General features: G+C 56.2%; 2 protein-coding genes across 6 annotated transcripts; one reads left to right on the top strand and one right to left on the bottom strand.

The window, feature by feature from the left end:
- The first annotated feature begins 2,337 nt into the window (after nt 1–2,337).
- On the top strand, nt 2,338–8,150 carry LOC100672538 (tubulin gamma-2 chain). The gene is made up of 11 exons (XM_003414250.3): nt 2,338–2,423; nt 2,706–2,818; nt 3,020–3,187; nt 3,702–3,770; nt 4,582–4,661; nt 5,463–5,589; nt 6,528–6,614; nt 6,725–6,874; nt 7,259–7,411; nt 7,494–7,655; nt 7,788–8,150. Exons 1-11 carry the CDS (start codon nt 2,375–2,377, stop codon nt 7,983–7,985), a joined length of 1,356 nt encoding a protein of 451 aa, XP_003414298.1. The 5' UTR covers nt 2,338–2,374; the 3' UTR covers nt 7,986–8,150.
- Nucleotides 8,151–8,170: 20 nt separating this feature from the next.
- Nucleotides 8,171–18,216, bottom strand: PLEKHH3 (pleckstrin homology, MyTH4 and FERM domain containing H3). 5 transcript variants are annotated; one of them, XM_064271051.1, is made up of 13 exons: nt 17,613–18,216; nt 15,650–15,705; nt 15,216–15,295; nt 14,917–15,111; nt 14,672–14,829; nt 14,439–14,559; nt 12,968–13,274; nt 12,217–12,424; nt 11,844–11,980; nt 11,394–11,526; nt 10,551–11,009; nt 10,074–10,265; nt 8,171–9,559 (listed from the first exon to the last, which is right to left on the bottom strand). In XM_064271051.1, the coding sequence occupies exons 1-13, from the start codon at nt 17,772–17,774 to the stop codon at nt 9,383–9,385; spliced, it is 2,385 nt and encodes a 794-aa protein (XP_064127121.1). In that variant the 5' UTR covers nt 17,775–18,216; the 3' UTR covers nt 8,171–9,382. The 5 variants fall into 5 exon arrangements, 2 of the variants coding, with proteins under 2 accessions (XP_064127121.1, XP_064127122.1); XM_064271052.1 differs by having other exon boundaries at nt 11,853–11,980; XR_010318340.1 differs by having other exon boundaries at nt 9,448–9,559; nt 10,576–11,009.
- Between the last annotated feature and the right edge of the window lie 598 nt (nt 18,217–18,814).

Here is an 18,814-nt window from a genome sequence, read left to right as displayed (position 1 = left end):
AAGCCCCCAGAGGTGCCTGTTGAAGAAAGACCTGGCCATCTGCTTCTAGAAGGTCACAGCCTGGAAGATCCTGTGGAGTGCATTTCTACTCTGCGGCACATCAGGTTGCCATGAGTTGATGGCAACTGGTTTGGTTTTGGTTTTTTTGGTTGGTAAAGTTGAAGCTCCACATGTCCCTTCAAGAGACATTTCCCTTCATATTCACAAGCAGACAAGTCCTGTACTTGCTTGATGTAATAAGGAATAAATGGAAATAATCTAGTCTCCCTTGTATAGAAATAAAAACTCACTAAAAAAACTCATTGCCATGGAGTCGATTCCAATTCACGGTGACCATATAGGACAGAGTAGAGCTACCCCACAGGGTTTCCAAGGCTGTAAATTTTTTTTTTTATTGTACTTTAGATGAAGGTTTACAAAGCAAAATAGTTTCTCATTAAATAATTAATACACATATTGTTTTGTGATACTGGTTACCAATGTCGTGACATGTCAACACTCTCCCTTTCTCGACCTTGGGCCCCCCATTACCAGCTTTCCTGTTCCCTCCTGCCTTCTTGTCCTTGCCCCTTGGCTGGTGTGCCTACTTAGTCTTGGTTTGTTTTATGGGCCTATCTAATCTTTGGCTGAATGGTGAACCTCAGGAGTAACTTCATTGCTGAGCTATAAGGGTGTCCAGGAGCCATACTCTCTGGTTCCTCCCACCCCTGTCAGACCAGTAAGTCTGGCCTTTTTTGTGAGTTAGAATTTTGTTCTACATTTTTCTCCAGCTGTGTCTGGGACACTATGTTGTGATCCCTGTCAGAGCAGTCGGTGGTGGTACTTGGTAACCACCTAGTTGTGCTGGATTCCGTCGGGTGAAAGCTGTGGTAGTTGTGGTCCATTAGTCCTTTGGATTAATCATTCCCTTGTGTCTTTGCTTTTCTTCATTCTCCCTTGCCCCAGAAGGGGTGGGACCAGTGGAGTATCTTAGATGGACACACACAGGCTTTTAAGACCCCAGGTGCTACTCACCAAAGTACCAAGGCTGTAATCTTTACAGGTGCAGACTGAGACAACTTTCTCCAACAGAGGGGCTGGTGACTTCCAACTGCCGGCATTAGCAGCCAAGTGCTTAATCACTGCACTACCAGGGCTCCTTGTGGAAATAAAACAAACTGGGTTTATTCATTTAATAAAATACTATACAGAAGTTAAAATGCATGAAATAAATCTACATGTATCTCATCCTGAGACCAGAAGAACTAGATGGTGCCAGGCTACAACCAATGACTGCCCTGACAGGGAACACAACAGAAAACCGCTGAGGGAGCAGGAGAGCAGTGGGATGCAGCCCCCAAATTCTCATAAGACCAGACTTAATGGTCTGACTGAGACTGGAAGGACCCCAGTGGTCATGGCCTCCAGACCTTCTGTTGCCCCAGGACAGGAACCATTCCCAAAGCCAACTCTTCAAACATGGATTGGACTGGACAATGGGTTGGAGAGGAGTGAGCTTCGTGGATCAGGTGGACACTTGAGACTATGTTGGCATCTCCTGCCTGGAGGGGAGATGAGGGTGGAGGGGGTTAGAAGCTGGCGAAATGGACACGAAGAGAGTAGAGGGAGAGAGCAGGCTGTCTTATTAGGGGGAGAGTAATTGGGAGTGTGTAGCAAGGTGTACATGGGTTTTTGTGTGAGAGACTGACTTGATTTGTAAACTTTCACTTAAAGCACAAAAAAATTATTTTAAATAAAATCTACATGTATCAACATAATTAATCACAAAAGCCTAATGTAGAGGGAAAAAAGCAGATGGCCAAAGGAATATTGTGCTTTGATACCATTTAAATTGAAACACACGAAAAAATAAAAACACAAAATCAGGTTCGTATGTTTAAAAACTTTTCGTAATTTAAAATAAAATAAGAATTTTAAAGAAGAAAGCTAGCTTGGACCCAGCCCTTCTACTTCGGAGAGCCGCTCCCCAACCTCTGCAGCGCGGCAGGGCATCTGGACCACCACAGCGACCAGCTCTGCCTCTAGACCAGCCCCACCCCGCCCCGCCCGCCCCGCCCCACACCCTGGTCGCGACCCTGCGAGCCCCTGCGAGTCTCACCGCGCAGGCGCGGCGCAGGGGCTAGGGGCGGGAGAGGCGTGGCCTCTCTCTGCGCCTGTGCCGAAATCCAGCTGTGTTTGCTGTGGCGAGAAAATGATGCCCCAGCTGAGTTCCCCCGGCCAAAGGAGACCCGCACTGCACACGCGCAGACCGAGCATCCGCGTCAAAAGACGAAGAGAGCGCGCGCTTCCCACGTCCTGCGCGTCCCGCTGCCAGGCATTCGTCTCTGCGGTGACTTGTGCCCGGCTGGGTCTCCGCGGCCGCGTCTGAAGAGCGATGCCCCGGGAGATCATCACTCTGCAGCTGGGCCAGTGCGGCAACCAGAGTGAGCGAGCGCCGGACCCCTCCAGCCTCCGGTTCTGCCCCACTGGGTTCCTCTCAAGTGCTTGACATTCTCCAGCTCCCCCTTTCCCTTCGATGAAACCCTTCCCTAATGCGCATGATGAACCAAGCCCCAGCCCTAGAGCCGGGCCTCCAGCCCTGACGGCCCCTGAACCCAGGCGTCTTGGGCCCACCCTCTGCGTGTGACAGCCTCTGACCCTGACCCCAGGCTCCTGAGGCCTCCGGCTCCAGGAGACCCAGGTGTCTCTCCCCCCCTACCCCCCAGTTGGGTTCGAGTTCTGGAAACAGCTGTGTGCCGAACATGGTATCAGCCCCGAGGGCATCGTGGAGGAGTTCGCCACCGAAGGCACTGACCGAAAGGACGTCTTTTTCTACCAGGTGCCCCCAGCGACTTGGCCAGGGCTGGCAGGGGCCCAGGGGCCCTGAAAGGAAAGGCAGCGGCCTGGTCCTGGAAGCCTGCTGAGCAGAGGGGCCAGGGCTGCTGATTTGAGGAGGGAGGGTGGGCAGGAGCCAGAGTTGGGAGGTGTAGGACTGGGCAGGCCCCCGCTGATTGGGCCGGTCCTGGACTCCCCTTGACAGGCAGACGATGAGCACTACATCCCCAGGGCGGTGCTGCTGGACCTGGAGCCCCGGGTGATCCACTCCATCCTCAACTCCCCCTATGCCAAGCTCTACAACCCTGAGAACATCTACCTGTCTGAGCACGGTGGAGGAGCCGGCAACAACTGGGCCAGTGGATTCTCCCAGGTGACTAGGCAGGACATCCCAGACACTTTTGATATTCTCAACCCAGGGCAAGGCAGGTTCAAGCAGCCTGGGCATTTGATCAGATCAGATTGACAACAAATAAGAGATAAAAGGGGTACCCTGACAAAAGGGACATTTTGTGCAAATCATTTGCAAAGCAGCAGTTGTGGTTTGAGGGCTACAGGAGAGTTTCTGCTTGAGGGTGGCAGCAATGTCCCAGAATAGAGCTCTTGTGGCTGCAAAGAGATGCTCTCCAGAACTGTCTCATGCTGACCTCCTCCCCTCACGTCTCTATGTTGTTGTTAGGTGCTGGTGAGTCGATTTTTGACTCATAGTGACCCCATGTGACAGAGTAAAACTGCCCCCATAGGGTTTCTAGGCTGTAATCTTTAAGGGAGCAAATAGCCAAGTCTTTCCCCCATGGAGCCACTGGGTGGGTTCCAACCACCAACCTTTTTGTTAGCAGCTAAGTGCTTACCCATTGTGCCACCGGGGCTCCTATGTCTCTATACAGGGTGAGAAAATACATGAAGACATCTTTGACATCATAGACAGAGAAGCAGATGGAAGCGACAGCCTAGAGGTGAGGAGGTGGCCTGAACGAGTGGTATGATGGGGCAATTCAGTTCAAAACCCATTTATCAAGCATCTACTGTGCATCAGATGCTGGGGTACTGAGGTAAATGAAATAAGGTACAGTTCTTGTCCTCAAGGAAGCGATAATCTCAATGGGGACATCATTCAGCTTCTGCCCAGAGCCTCAGCCTAGATAGACACAGGAAACCTCGAGACGTGGATGTGTTGGGAGTAGGGAATGGGACAACCCTGAAACATCTCCTCCAGCTACCTGGACATTGCTCTTTGCCCAGTGGTGTCATTAGGGGGGTACAGCAGGTACAGAGTGCAGTGGGTGACACTGTCAGATGGGGTGACACCGAAATGACTGTTTATAAAATTTTCGTGTAGTGTTTCAGCAGAAATTTATCATTTTTTTATAAATATATCTCCATAGTTGGTTTTAACAACAAAAACATTTTTCATAAGCCCAGCTTACATGTATCAATATACCTACAAGGCTAAAACTCTATGCTGATTTACTTTTTGAGCCTTCAAATGGCTCCGACTCAGGGCACTGGGCTTGCTTGCTAATTGCTCCAGTCAGAGCTGTCGTTATTACCCAATTACAATACTGCTTTGAGTCACGTGCTCATTACCACAAGCACATGCTGATGTTTTCGTTGCTGCCTGTGTTTTTATAGTTGTCGATTTTGTCCAGTTTTCTGGAATTTTGGCTACAATATTGTGGTAATTAGCATGGGGGGTGACACCATGAGTGACTGCACTGAATGACACCAACCCTAGTGACACCACTCTCTCCACCCCTCCCCATTCAGGGCTTTGTGCTGTGTCACTCCATTGCCGGGGGGACGGGCTCTGGCCTGGGTTCCTACCTCCTGGAGCGGCTGAATGACAGGTGAACCTGGGTTTGGGGTGAGGGCTTTAGCTCTGTTTCCCTGGGTAATATCCTTCATTTTTGTCACTTTTTCTCTTGAACTGAAGATCTATCACTCCCCCTGTTGAGTAATAGGGACAAAGTGTGACCACCCAGGGACTACCTTGAAAGCAATAACTCAGGGGATGTGGGTTTGCCTAGGGAGCTTGTTCTGGATTGAATTATGTCCCTCCAAAATACGTGTTGTAAATCCTAACTTCCGTGCCTGTGGTTGTAATCTCATTTGGAAATGGGCTGTCTTTGTTACGTTAACGTGACAGGATTAGTGTAGGATGTGTCTTGAGTCAATCTCTTTTGAGATATAAAAGATTAAACAAGCAAGCAGAGCTGAGAATGGGGTAAGATAGATGCCAAGACACATGGAGATTTCCATGGAACCAGGAAACAAGCTGGAAAGACAAGGACCTTCCTCCAGAACTGACAGAGAAGGAAAGCCTTCCCCTAGAGCCAGTGCTCTAAATTCAGACTTCTAGCCTCCTACACCGTGAGAAAATAGATTTCTGTTTGTTAAAGCCATCCACTTGTGATATTTCTATTATAGCAGTACTAGATAACTAAGACAGAGGCAGTCTACAAGGTTTGATACTTGAGGCCTATCCTTTCTGACAACTCAGTTCTGCTCTCACCCCGTTAGTAGAAGAGATTGGTGTTCCTTGGAAAGGAATGTTCCCTGTTGTTCCTAAGAAATCAGAGATGGATAGTGACGGGGGTCCTTTCATTTTACTTTGCCACCGTCCCCTCTAGCCTATTCCTCACCCTCAGGTACCCCAAGAAGCTGGTGCAGACATACTCAGTGTTTCCCAACCAGGATGAGATGAGTGACGTGGTGGTGCAGCCCTACAACTCATTGCTCACGCTCAAGAGGCTGACCCAGAACGCAGACTGCGTGGTAAGCACAGAAAGAAGCCAGAGCTTTGGTCTGCCTCCCCAGACCAGTGAGTCATATGTGCCCTGTCCTTCCCAAGTCCTTTCCAGAGAACAGAGAACCAACAAAGCCATACTTCATGGGCCAAATTCTGAAATAAGGCCCTAATCTGCAAGTTGCATTGCATACAGTCTCTTTAGGCAGCAAGACTCTAAACAAAGTAAATCCCTCCCCTCCCCACTTTGGCTATTTAATGCCAGCTCATGCTTGAACTCTCAGCTCAAGGGTCACTTTCTCTGGAAAACCTTCCCTGACCACCCAGTCAAGGTCAGATTCCTCTGTGCCTATTTCAGATTGTAGTTACACGTTTCTGTTGTTTTATACTTCATGTCTGTCTCTCTCCATTAGAGTGGAGGCCTAGTGAGGGGAGAGACCATGCCTGTTTTGCTCTCCATTGTATCTCCAGGGCAGGCACAGCCCATGGCACATAAAACCAATTGCCATCGAGTCAGATCTAACTCATGGCAACCCTATGTGTGTCAGAGTGGAACTATGCTCCATAGGGTTTTCAATGGGTGGTTTTTTGGAAGTAGGTCTCCAGGGCTTTCTTCCAAGGCACCGTTGTGTGGACTCAAACTTCCAGCCTTCCGTTTAGCAGCTGAACAAGTTAGCCATTTGCACCACTCATTTGCTCACTGCACTGGGTGGTAAAAAAAAGTCTTGTGATGTTCCAGAGACAGTGCTTTCCTTTTAAATTAACAAATCTACTTCCTAGTTTTGGAGTTAGGGGGCTAAGCTAATATCCTGTTTCTTTGCCCCTTACTTCTCATAAGGGTGCTGTGACCCTCTTCTGCCCCCCGAGGTGGTGCTGGACAACACGGCCCGGATCTGCCACCCTCTCCTGTCCCCCAGGTGGTGCTGGACAACATGGCCCTGATCTGCCACCCTCTCCTGTCCCCCAGGTGGTGCTGGACAACACAGCCCTGAACCGGATCGCCACAGACCGCCTGCACATCCAGAACCCGTCCTTCTCCCAGATCAACCAGCTGGTGAGCCCCCACTCCTCTACACTGGGACCCTCACTGCTGGAAGGCCATCTGGGAAGGGAAGGCCCCCCCTACCCCAGCTGAGGCCCATGACATGGCACCCCTGTCCCCAGGTGTCCACCATCATGTCGGCCAGCACCACCACCCTGCGCTATCCCGGCTACATGAACAATGACCTCATTGGCCTCATTGCCTCACTCATCCCCACACCGAGGCTGCACTTCCTCATGACTGGCTACACCCCCCTCACCACGGACCAGTCGGTAAGAGCAGCCCCCAGTGCCCAGGCTGGACTGGCCGCAGGCCCAGAAAGCTCAGGTCTGAGGGACTGGTACAGAGCATGTGGCTTTCTTGCCGACTGGTTCTCCATCTGCCCTCTGCCTTTGGCTGTGCAGGGGCCTGGGCTCTACAGGGATCTGCTCAGACTCCTGCACATGGGCATGACTTGGCTGAGCTGAGGAGGGCTAAGATTCCAGATCCTACAGCAGAGGCTTAGTGTAGACCTGGCTCTAAAGACACTCCCTGGAGGGACTGACCTGCCAGAGCGTGATGGGGGACATGTGTTCACTATTCTTCTGTCTTTCTCTGGATGTGTCTGGACTATAACCTCTGTGCTGGCCTAGTCCTTGTTATCCACTGTCCCTCAGGTGGCCAGCGTGAGGAAGACCACGGTCCTGGATGTTATGAGGCGGCTGCTACAGCCCAAGAACGTGATGGTGTCTACCGGCCGGGACCGCCAGACCAACCACTGCTACATCGCCATCCTCAACATCATCCAGGGAGAGGTGGACCCCACCCAGGTAGGTGAGGCTCCTTCGTTCTACCCCTGAACCAGCAGGGGTAGAGGAGAGGCTACCACCACCACTCCTGTGCCCACCCCAGGTCCACAAGAGCCTGCAGAGGATCCGGGAACGCAAGTTGGCCAACTTCATCCCCTGGGGCCCAGCCAGCATCCAGGTGGCTCTGTCTAGGAAGTCTCCATACCTGCCCTCGGCCCACCGGGTCAGCGGGCTCATGATGGCCAACCACACCAGTATCTCCTCAGTGAGTCTAGTCTTCTGGTCTGTTTTGACCACTCTCTTCCACTAACCACCTTCATCGCCTTCTCCCAGTCAATGCTTAACCCCTGTCCTTGGCACTGGTGCCTACCCTAGAGGAGATTTCCATCTGTTTCAGCTCTTTGAAAGTTCTTGCCAGCAGTACGACAAGCTGCGGAAGCGGGAGGCCTTCCTGGAGCAGTTCCGCAAGGAGGACATCTTCAAGGAGAACTTCGACGAGCTGGACACATCCAGGGAGGTTGTGCAAGAGCTCATTGATGAGTACCATGCAGCCACGCGGCCAGACTACATCTCCTGGGGCACCCAGGAGCAGTGACTTCCGCCCTCACCACCACCCTCCTTGGACAATCAGCACAGCCCCACCATTCCTGGTCCTTCTGACCCAACTTCCCCTGACCAACAACTTTTCTATGCTCATTTCCAGCCCAAGAGCTGATCTTGCTCCCTCCCTTCCGTGCCCTGATCCCAGATGTGCTTGTTTAACGCTAATAAAGTAATAAAACCCTGGTAGTGAATACAGTCAGGGCAAAGTATTTGAAGGAGCCCTGATGGTGCAGTGTTTAAGCACTTAGCTGCTAACTGAAAGGTCAGCAGTTTGAACCCACCAGCTTCTCTGTGGGAGAAGGATGTGGCATTCTGCTTCTATAAAGATTACAGCCTTGGAAACCCTATAGGGCAGTTCTACTGTGTCCTGTAGGGTTGCTATGAGTCAGAATCGGCTCAATGGCAGGTTAGTCTTCGAAGAAGGGGGACGGTGAAAGAATCTTCATGTTCTCTCCCAGTTATGAGGCATATGAAGGTAGGGTAGACTTTGCCTGCTCTAATTTTTTACAAGTTAGTCCAAGTCTTAATGTATCTACTGTTTCCATTGTCATCCCTCGCCTTGGACTAGGCCGTTTGACAGGAATCAACCCTATTCTCAAGATTACAGAGAATTACTAAGGTCTTCTGTCTTCTCAGCACCTAAACTCCTGTGCCCAGAACCATCAGAACCCCAGAAGCACAACCCAACTCAACCTAACCTGATAAGCAGGAACAGAACTCAGGAGTAGGGCTGAACCCAGCCTGAGAAGTCATTAGACATATATCCTGCCCCAAGCTTCTTCCCTCTGTTCTAGGCCCAAAGCAGTAGGCACACCAAAGGTGGACTCAAACAGGGCCCCGAGGCTGGACACCAGGGTGGGAACTGGGCAGTGCCAATCTTGATGACTCACTGTCCTCTGGTCTCAGGGATGCCAGGAGGCCACCCCTACCCCACCCAATGGAGAAGGAAGGGTGAGTAATTGTCAGCTTCCAAAGCTGCCTTCTTGCCTGCCCCACCCACCACCCTGCAACAAGCCAACTGGCCAGGTAGAAGTTCAAGTCAGGAGGTCAAGGAGGGTGGAGCCCTGTGGTGTCCAGACTCCCCTCTGTGTCTGGAAAAGCCCAGAGTGTGGGCATCCCTAAGGGTGGAGCTCTGAGCTGTGGGGCTCCAACTCGTCCCACGAAAAACACTCCCACAGGAAGGTTTTGTGTAAATAAGGATTTTTTTTTTGCTTCTCTTCTACAAATAAATTAAGAAACAAACTAGAAAATTCTCTGCACCCATTGCAGCCCTTGGGTGTAGGGTATGCCCTGTCCCTGCAGGGCCAAAAGGGTCCATGGTTTCCTCAAGTCTCAGAGCAGTCCAGGACCAGGCTGGAGGCAGGAAGGAGGTCATGACCCTTGGCAAGCTCAGTCCTGCAGCTGCCCCAAACAGCCAGACTGTCCCTGGGGCTCGTCCAGGCCCGGGTGCTGGCTGGGAGGGGAGATGTCTGGCAGGTCTTGGCATGGAGGAGAAGGGCTGCTGCAGGGCCTCTCAGGGGAGGGGCTGGCCAAGTAGGCATTTACCAGCTGCACAATCTCTTCCACCTAAGAGAGGGCAGAGGTCAGGTGCAACAGGGGCCACCAGGCTCCCTTCTTTGTCTCATTCTCCACCCAGGCTCTGAAGCCCCAGCTTCCTTACCAGGGCTTCCCATGATCTAGCCCCTGCAACCTTCCCCCTCCTCACCCCTGTCTCCCTCACTGTGTGCCAGTCACACTGGCCTTCTTTCTGCTCCTCTAACATGCCAAGTCTGTTCCCATCTCAGGACCTTTGCATTTGCACTTCCCTCTGCCTGGAATGCTAAATGTCACCTCCTGACCATCCTACCTAATGTATAGCCCTCTTCAGTCACTTCCTGTCTCACTCTTCTTTTCTTTGTAGCACTTATCTCTGTCTTAAATAAACTTTGATTACTGGTTCACTGTCCCATTCTAATGTACCTGAGCTTGACCTTTGATCACTGCTGGATCCCCAGTGCCTAGAGCCCTATGTATGCCAGTGTTCAGTGTTTCTTGACATCCCTTCCCTTCCCTCCTCCTTTCACCACCCCCTCCCACTCACCTGGGGGCTCTGCAGAAGGAGCTGGCTCTCTCCTACCCTCAATGCCAGGGTATGGGGCCCCATTAGCTGGCAGGCGGCCACATGGCCATAGCTGACACTGTGGATGGGCTCTGTCTCACCAGGTCGGGAGAGGGACATGGCCTTGGCTCCCAGGCCCAGGCATAACTTCTGTGGAGCACCCCCACCAGGCTCCTGCAGACAGATAGGCAGTCAGGTGAGAAGGAGAGGACACTACAGCTTTTGTTTTTTGGGGGGCGGGGTATAGCTGTGAGCAGGGAGGCTCCTAGTTCCCCCTGTGACCCGACAGTGCAAGGAAGCTAAGGCTCCAGAGAGGTAAGGGTCCAAAGTGACTCCTGCAGTTTGAGATGGGCAGCTCTGCTGGGGTAGGAAGTGTGACCCACAGTGAGGGCCTGTGGCTCTGGGGCAAAGGTGTGGGGCTAGGGCCACCAGAGTCCCCTTCTCCCTTCTCCCCCTCACCGTGCTCAGCTCCAGAACGTCATACCGAGCAGCGCCGAACCCCGGACACTGCGCCGCCAGAGCCAGGTAGGCAGCCATGGCCTCAGCTCGGCCCATGCCCCGCAGCCGCTTCCAGCCGCCCAGCACAGCAGCCGCCGTGCCGGCGCCGCCTCCTCCTTCGCGGGCCGTGATTCCCGCTGTGCGGCCGGCCCCGCCGCGCCAGGCCCGCTCCGCCCTCCTCTTGGCCAGGCCTGGGCTCCAGAGTGCCCCGGCCAGCAGGGCGGTGGAGGGGGGCGGCCTGGGGGCTGGGCGGGGCGGGTCTTCACGCGGCGGGGCCGGGGGTGGCAGCAGGCGATCCAGGCGCGGCAGTGGCGCCCGCAGGGAAAAGTCCCGGTGCAGGCCCTGCAGGCGCAGCGCAGCCAGGGCGCGCAGAGTGTCGTCGGGCGGGGGCGGCCGGCCGCGCAGCAACAGAGCGTGAGCCTGTAAAGGAGACATCTGGAGTCAGTGTTGAATTGGCGGTTGTGCTGTCGCGAAAACACCTGGGAACTTGGGATCTGAGGTCTGGGCTGGAGTAAAATGATTAAATGAGATAGACTAGAAAGGGAGGGAATCCCTGGGTAGTGTAAAAAGGTTAGAGCGCTAGGCTGCTAACCTAAGGTTAGAGACTCAAGTCCACGCAGAGGCGCCGCAGAAGAACGGCCTGGCAATCTACTTACAAAAATAAGCCATTGAAAACCCTATGGAGCACAGTTCTACCCTGACACATAGGTCACCTTGAGCAGGAATCGGCCACAACTGGTTTTTAGAAAGGGCAGCGTTCAGGTCTGGCATCTGTTTGGGGACATGAATGAAGGAGAGCCTCACCTGCTCAAAGAGGAAAGGCAGTTCGTGACCGTCTGTGGACAGCCCCTCAGGGTGCAGAGGTCCCTGAAGACGCAGACACAGCCTCCAGCCGGAGTCCAGCGAGTCCTCCAGCCCGGCTTCCTCGGCCGCCAAACTGCAAAAGAGAAAAGGGCTCCATGAGATAGCGAAGCAGGGCCCCCTCCCCGGGGGCGTAGGCCGCTGGGGGAGGTGGGAAGGGGCGGGGCCAACCTGGGGTCAGACCAGATGTTTGGGGCGGGGTCTGGGGGGAGTAGAAAGGGAGGTGAGCCTGGAGGCTAGACTGTCAACCCCCGCGGGCAGGGGTCGGATATGTGACCCCGGCAAACGTCACTGCGCAGGGCTTGTAGTAAGCGCTAGATAAATGTTTGCTTAGTGACTGACCGAACCTGAGAGGCAGAAAGGCTGACCGCAGGGCTGGGGCTGGACATTTACTTCTCAAACCTGGTGAGCACGTCGGCCACGAGGGTCCCACCAGCCAGGGCTCGCTCCTGTGCCCCTCGCTGCTCATACAGCGCGAACGCGTGGCGGCTCCGGGCCAAGCCCAGCCGCCCCACTAGCTCTTGCGCCACCTGGTGGGGAGGGAGCGAGAGGGCAATCAGACCGAGCTGGGGTCTTGCCAGGACTCCGGGGAGGGCTGATCCAATTCGAGGGGTCTTCCAGGTCTCTTAGTCCCGCCACTACCACCACCCCTTCACCGAAATGATGAATCTGAAACACAGAGCTAACCTAGGCCCAGGCACCTGGAGAGCCGAGCATTGGAAACTGGGAGAGGAATGGGGGTGCAGGAGCCTCTCTCTAGCCTCACCTCCCCGGCTGTGGTGTGGGAGTCGATGGCCACCGGGCAGGCACCGGCCCCGGGACAGTGCACGGTGCACAGCAGCTCCTGCCGCCGGCTCAGCGCAGAAATCTCCGCCAGTGACGGCACCAGCTCTCGGCCGCGCGTCCGGCCCAGCGCTCTCCGGATGAAGCGCGCATATTCCGCCAACTCCGAATCTGGGAGCGCCTGCTCGGTCCTGGGGCAGAGAGTGCCCGGGAATCAGCAGTGGGAGGGCTCCTCTCCTCCCCTCCCTCGCCTTCTTGTATTACAGTGTATTTCAGCTCGTGCACTCCCTCCCCTCCAGCTCTAAGCTCCTTGAAGGCAGCGACTGGTCCTTGTCTTTCCCCAGTGCTCTATATAGAGCTGAATTACTCTCTAAGTCCCCTGGCAACGCTTTCCCATTCCCCTTCCCACTTCCAAAAGTCGCCACGATGCTCATTCAGGCTCACATCAGAAACCCATCTCTAACCCAAAAGCCCGGGCGCCAGACTGCTTCAGCCCTGAGGAAAAGCAGCCTTTTAATAATTTGTCTGTCCAAAGGGGGCACCTTTTTGTAATTCCTCCACCTGAAACTGGCACTGTAGGAGGTAGCAATGGCTCTGGCTTGGGTGAGTCCCTTCCCTTCTCTGAGCCTAGGTTCTCCATCTGCCAAACCCTTTCGAAAGTGCTGTCTTTCTCTCACAGCCCTTGTAGCTCCCTTGCCTTGGCCTTCGCCTTGCCCACGCCCCGCCCCTCTCACCTCTCCAGATGCCCCAGGAGGTGGCCACGTACAGCTCCTCCAGGCCGGAAGGTGCAGCTCATGCAGGTGAGGAGCTGCCAGTACCGCAGGGCGGCGGGGTCTTGGGCAGCCGGTGGACCGGGGGGCCCTGCGGGGCCCGAGGTCTGCTTAGCCAGCTGCAGGAAGAGTTCGTCCCGGAGCGCGGGCAGGTCCCGGCAGGTCTGGAGCACACCCTGCATCAGGGGCCCGGGGCGCCGCGCCCCCTCCAGTGCCTGCAGCGCCAAGAACAGCCTCACTGCCTCCTCCCGCAAGGGTGCATAGCCCGGACCTGCGGGAGAATGGGGGCGGAGGGACAGTTTGGAGGTGGGACCCAGAGCTGGGCCCTAGGAGGAAGGCATGAACTGGAGAAAGGTTAGAGGGAGTATAAGGGGACAGGGGGTGGTGAGGAGAGGAGCGTATGAAGGATAGGCAGAGTGAAGGGAAAGTAGGGTTCCCACAGAAGGAAACTCAATCCCTGCCTCCCAGGAATCCCCACTCCAGATACCGCTAAGGCTGGACTTTGGGTTACCACCTAGAAGGATAGACTAAGAAACCCATTGCTATTAGTGGATTCCGACTCATAGTCGACCCTACAGGACAGAGTAGAACTGCCCTATAGAGTTTTCAAGGAGCTCCTGGTGGATTCGAACTGCTAACCTTTTGGTTAGCAGCAGTAGCACTTAACCACTATGCCTCCAAGGTTACCGGATACACTAAGGGACGTAGTTCAAATCCCAGATTCTGTAACTGGTACTGAGAGCCATTGCAATGGGCCACAAAGCAGACTGAAGTGGGAGTCAGAAAGCCAGGGTTCTCCTCCCAGTGCCCCTTAACCCTCTAGCTGTAGGAATCAGGTAAGTCACTACCCTCTCTTGGAGAGAACTATAGCTGGATGAGGGCAGTTGCTCTTCCAGTACATTCTTCCAGAGTGGTGGCTTTTCTATCACCTGTAAAGGTAGTATGTACAGGTAATATGACATGAAAGGAACCCTGGTGGCACAATGGTTAAACACTTGGCTGCTAACTGAAAGGTCAGTGATTCCAACAGGTGAACGGACCTGGCGATTTGCTCCTGTAAAGATTACAGCTTAGGAAACCCAGTGGGGCAGTTCTACTCTATCCTATAGGTTCACTATGAGTTGTAATCAACTCAAGGGCATACAATAACAATGTGACATGGTCTTAAGAGTGTGATGACAGATCAAAAGAGAGAGTGTAAAAACTCATGAAGAAACATCCATCAGTGGTCAGAATGAGACCCATAGAGAAAGTGGACAAAGCAGGTCCTTTTTCTTCCTGGCCAGCTTCTCCTTTCACCTTCATCCTTTTGAAAAGTGAGGGGCTGGGTAGGCCCCCTGAGGACTCAGTAGGTCCCTGCTAGGCAAGACATTCAGATTCTTATCTCTGATCCACCTCATTCCCTCCAGGGGACTTGGGCCATGGGACCACTCACCTGGGGCGTTCACTCCGTAGGGCAGGGGCAGGAGTGGGGCATACAAGGCCCCAGTCGTGTGCCTCAGAATAGGGTTCCGTCGGTAAATGAGGGCCACTGCCTCCGGGTCCCCACGACTTTCCTAGAGGCAAAGAGAGAGATCATATGATGGGGCAGGGGATCTCTATGAACCCAGAGAGCTTCTGGGTCTACAACCCTCCTAGTAGTTCTCTCTGGAGTCCCCTTTCTCGCACCTGAATGTCCCTGAGCAGCAGTTGGGTGGGAGTCTCCAACGGTGCCTTGGCAGCAATCACTTCTCTGAGTGCCACGCCCCAGCGCTCGGCCTCTGCCTGGCGCGGAGAGCAGAGACGGAGGCTGTGCTTCCGGCCAGACACGGTCACTGACCACAGACCTGGGGGAAGAGAGGCCACGAAGAGCAATTAGGGCCTGCCTGGGCAGCGTCTGCCCAGAGAGGTAGGAGAGCCCCCACAGGTCTCACCGGTCTCCTTGGGCCTACGCTCAGGGCCGGTCACGGAGCACAGACTGGTAAGCACCAGGCTCCCGAGGCGCCGCGCCCCCTTCCCACTGCTGCTGAACTGGTCCAAGGAGTCCCGGGTGAGCACGAACCAGGCCCGGCGCGGAGGCAGCCAGGGCCGCCGCGCCCCTCCTCCGCGGGGCTCGCGGTACAGCCAACCTGGGGCAGGGTGGGAGTTGGGGGGAGAAGGATCAGCAGTAGGAGCCATTATCCCCTGGAGGGCTGGGATCCGGCACCTTCGGAGTGCACAAGGGGGTCCTCACCTTTCACGACAACGTCCGGGTCGTCCTCTGGCGGCCCCTTCTCCGGGATGAGGCTCCGTGTCTCCTCTGAGCTCTGCAGCCTGGGCCAGAGGGGAGGAAGGGTTAGGCTAGGCTGCCAGGTCCCCGGCCCGCCTCGAGGGGGCGTCTTAGTTAGGGCTCCCCAGACCGCGAGGGGCGCCTGGCTGAGGGGCTGGGAACCCCTCCCCCTGGCTGTGGGAACCGCCAGGCTGTTCTGACCTCGTACCAGAAATAGCCTGGACCCCCCTTCCTCCCAGCGCCCCTGGCCGGACCGCCCCCCCGGGACCCCAGCCAAACCACAGCGTCCGGCAGAGGGCCTCTCCCTTATTGCACAACCACGGGAGGGAAGATGGCAAGCATGGGGGTCCTGGGGACGGCTGGGTCGCGAGACCATGGGGCACAGGGGCAGAGCTCACCTGTCGGAGACTGGTCCAGTTCTCCCTGGCTGAGTAAGCGTCACGTCCAGGGGGCCCTGGGGGGACAGGCAGAGAGGCCCTCCGGGTCAGAACTCTTTCTGCTGGAGGCCAGTGGTTTCTGTGCCCAGGACAGCGCTGATCAGGGAATTAAGGAGTCAAGGAGTGGGTCGGGCTGGGGCAGAGCAAGCTGCAGCCAGTGGGCTGGCCCCTCCTACTGGTCCAATGGCTTAGCAGCCAAGGCTAGCACCTTGTCCCTGTTACCCTTTGAAGATGTAATCAGGGTGGGGTAGGCTGGAAAGAGCACTGGGCAGGGAGTCAGGAGACCTAGGTTCTAGTGCCAGCTTGGCCACTAACTCTCTGTGGAACCTTGGACAAGTCCCTCTCTGTCTCTGGGCCTCACTTTTCCCATCTGTAAAATGAGAGAGGTGAATAAAGTCCCTTTCCACTCTGGCAGGCTGGAAGTCACTCCTACCTCTCCATTTTCCTTTCCTTCACTCTGCCTCACTTGTCACAGGATGACCAGCAGTGGGCACAGAGGCAAAGTAAGGAAAGATGGACCCTTTCAGTATAGGACTTCCTCCAAGTGCTTCTTTTGGCCTCCCACAGACACCCCTGAGGCTTAGTGGGGAGTGGAGCCCCTACCCATCTGCTGGAGCTCAGACAAGGTGTAGTCTGGAATCTCGCCATTTCCAACCCGTCCCACATCTCCCTAAAACTTCAGTCCTAGACTGGGGTCTGAGACAGGCTGCAAATCCATTTAGGAGCCAGGCCAGGTGGGAACTGTGCCATCATCCCTTTGGGCACAGACAGCTCCAGCCAGGGAGGGGGGCCAGGGACACCTGTCCCCAAGTGCCAGCGAGGGGGATGGAGGTGGAGCACGAGGGAAGCAATGGAGAGGTTGACAGAACCGGCCCTGCCCTGGCTAGAAGCTTGGGGTCATGAGGGTCGGGCGCCTTCCAGAGGCGCAGACCCACCCATTTTCTGGAGTCCGAGCGGGACTCTTAGCCGCAACACCAAGGGGGCAGGTGCTGACCACTCTCTCAGAACAGCTCCCCTAATCGCAGTCCCCCACTTCCCTCCCCCCCTCTATATTTATCTGCCCTCGGCCTCCGCCAGGTGCTGGCGCTCGTCCTGGCGGCGCAGCCCGCCTCACCCGGGCACCGAGCCACTGGGCCTGCCAGGGACCCCTGAGTGGGGGATGGGAGCCTGGCCCAGGCCATTGCACACGGGAGTCTGGCCGCCATCGTGCAGGAGTATGGGGGAGGGGATGTCAGGGGCTAGAGGTCTCCCACACAGATCTTGCCTCAGTTTCCCCATGGGAATGTTCGACAAAACTGGGAGCTGAGTGTTCTTCACCATCCCTCAGGGATTCCCCAGGAACCTCACCAGGGAGGGCCTAGAGTTCTGTCCTAAGTGCAAGGTAATGACGAGGGGCCCTCGAAGAACCATGTCCCCCAGCTCCCTCTCCTTGGCGTCCCTGCCACAGAACCCAATCCTAAGATGTCTTCTTCCCCTCGCCCACGTCCCCGCAGCGGGAGATCCAGCATCTGGCCCCAGAACTCAGGAACTGGGACCGGAGCGAACCCAGGCGTCCGAGCCGCCCAGCCGGCCTCGCCACATTCCTCGGCGCTGGCGGAGGCGGAAGGAGACGGGATGGGACGCGAGCCCGGCGGGGAAGGGAGAGGCAGGGCCAGGTCGGGCCACGCATGACGCCTCTCCTGCCTCAGGGTCCCCAGCAGGTGGACAGCGCCCAGCGTGCGGCGCGAGGCCCACAGGCACATCCTGAGTCCAGCAGCCCCCCTTGAGCTCCCGGGGGCTTCTGGCCCCCGGGCAGGAACCTCCCCCACGTCCCCAGTCTGCCCGGAGAGCGACGTTTGGCTGGAGTCCGGAGCTGGAGCAGGCGTGACGGCCTGTTGTAGCAAAAGGGATTCAGACGAGTCTCTCCAAGCCCTCTGGGACTTACCCTCCCGCCGCCCGCTGGACTCGGGGTCCGTAGCTCAAAGGTCTCCTCGTCCTCGTCCTCGTCCCCTTCCCCGCTAAGCTCGCCGTCCCCGTAGTCCCGGTGAAGAAGAGTGAAGCCTCGACGGCAGCAGAGGAGCCACCACAATCCCCCGGGAAGAGGCATCCGGGCTAGCGACCGGGGATGCGGGCGCGTGCAGCCGCGGCAGAGCAGCAGGGGGTCGGGGAAACTGGCCCGGCTCAGACCCGGGCTAGGAAAACTGGTGGCGGGGGGAGTGGGAGAGGGAGGGAGAGAGCAACAGGGAGAGGGCAATGCCCGGCGCTGGGGTGCAAGGGGACGCTAGCCAGAGCCTGCAGGGGGCTCGGTGTCTAGCCCCGGAGGGGGAGGGGGAAAAGCGTCCAGGGCTGGGGTTGGGGGGAGGAGGGAGCAATGTCCGGAGCTGGGAAGTAGTGTCCGTTGTAGTGTCCAGCCCTGTGGGGGGCAGTGTCCGGTGCAGTGTCCGAGGTGGGCAGTTGTCCAAGCTCCAGGGAGGGTCGTGTCCGGTAGGGCGTCCGGTGGCCGGGGCCCGGGCCGCGCGCGCTGCGCTCCCTGCAGCCCCGGGACTGGCGCGCTGGGGGCGCGAGCACAGCGCCGGGACCCCGCCTCCCCAGCCGCCTTTCCCCTGCGGGGCCCCCCCTTCCCTAGTCTTTCTCTCCTCCCTTCTTTACAGGGCAGGGTCCAGGTTTCGTCATAGCCTCTTCCGCCCAATCCCTGTGCCTGGCGCCGGGCGCGGCCACCAATCAGACCGCTGAGGCCGCGGCGGGTTGCATCAAGTGCCCCTGGCCTGGTGACAGCGGAGAGGGGCAGAGGAGCAGGGAGGGAGGGGGCGGTGACATGTTAGCCACGCCCCGCCTCTGAAGTCGGACTCCGGGTGCCAGTGACGTCACGGAAGCCCCGCCTCCAAGCGATTGCTTTAACTCTTGGCTCACCAACCGACCGACAGATCAAAAACTCTCTAGAGAGGATAGAGGAGAGCGAAGGGCCTAGAGGATGATGTTGAGGAAAACACGATTGCTGCCCTCTGAACCCTGTCTTGTCTCTGGGGCCCTGAAAAACGGAAGAAGAGCCTTAGCTACTGAAAGGATGTCCAGACCTGCGCCTGACATAGATCTAGAAGTGGCCCTCCGTCCCTGGGGTGAAGGATTCCAGGCTTTCGGTCTGAGTTA

Source organism: Loxodonta africana, chromosome 18 (assembly GCF_030014295.1).
Source record: "Loxodonta africana isolate mLoxAfr1 chromosome 18, mLoxAfr1.hap2, whole genome shotgun sequence".
In the NCBI taxonomy this organism is placed as follows: Eukaryota; Metazoa; Chordata; class Mammalia; order Proboscidea; family Elephantidae; genus Loxodonta; species Loxodonta africana.
Note: the sequence above shows the minus strand (reverse complement) of the source record. Positions and strands in the feature narration are given on the sequence as shown.

Excerpts from the sequence above, each read along its gene's own strand:
- LOC100672538 (XM_003414250.3), top strand. The coding sequence starts at position 2,375 with ATGCCCCGGGAGATCATCACTCTGCAGCTGGGCCAGTGCGGCAACCAG. Across the intron at positions 4,662-5,462 it reads CTGGAGCGGCTGAATGACAG|GTACCCCAAGAAGCTGGTGC; the intron begins GTGAACCTGGGT and ends CCTCACCCTCAG. Across the intron at positions 7,412-7,493 it reads GAGAGGTGGACCCCACCCAG|GTCCACAAGAGCCTGCAGAG; the intron begins GTAGGTGAGGCT and ends TGCCCACCCCAG.
- PLEKHH3 (XM_064271051.1), bottom strand. The coding sequence starts at position 17,774 with ATGCCTCTTCCCGGGGGATTGTGGTGGCTCCTCTGCTGCCGTCGAGGC. Across the intron at positions 15,706-17,612 it reads GTCCAGCGGGCGGCGGGAGG|GGCCCCCTGGACGTGACGCT; the intron begins GTAAGTCCCAGA and ends CTGTCCCCCCAG. Across the intron at positions 14,560-14,671 it reads TGCTGCTCAGGGACATTCAG|GAAAGTCGTGGGGACCCGGA; the intron begins GTGCGAGAAAGG and ends CTTTGCCTCTAG.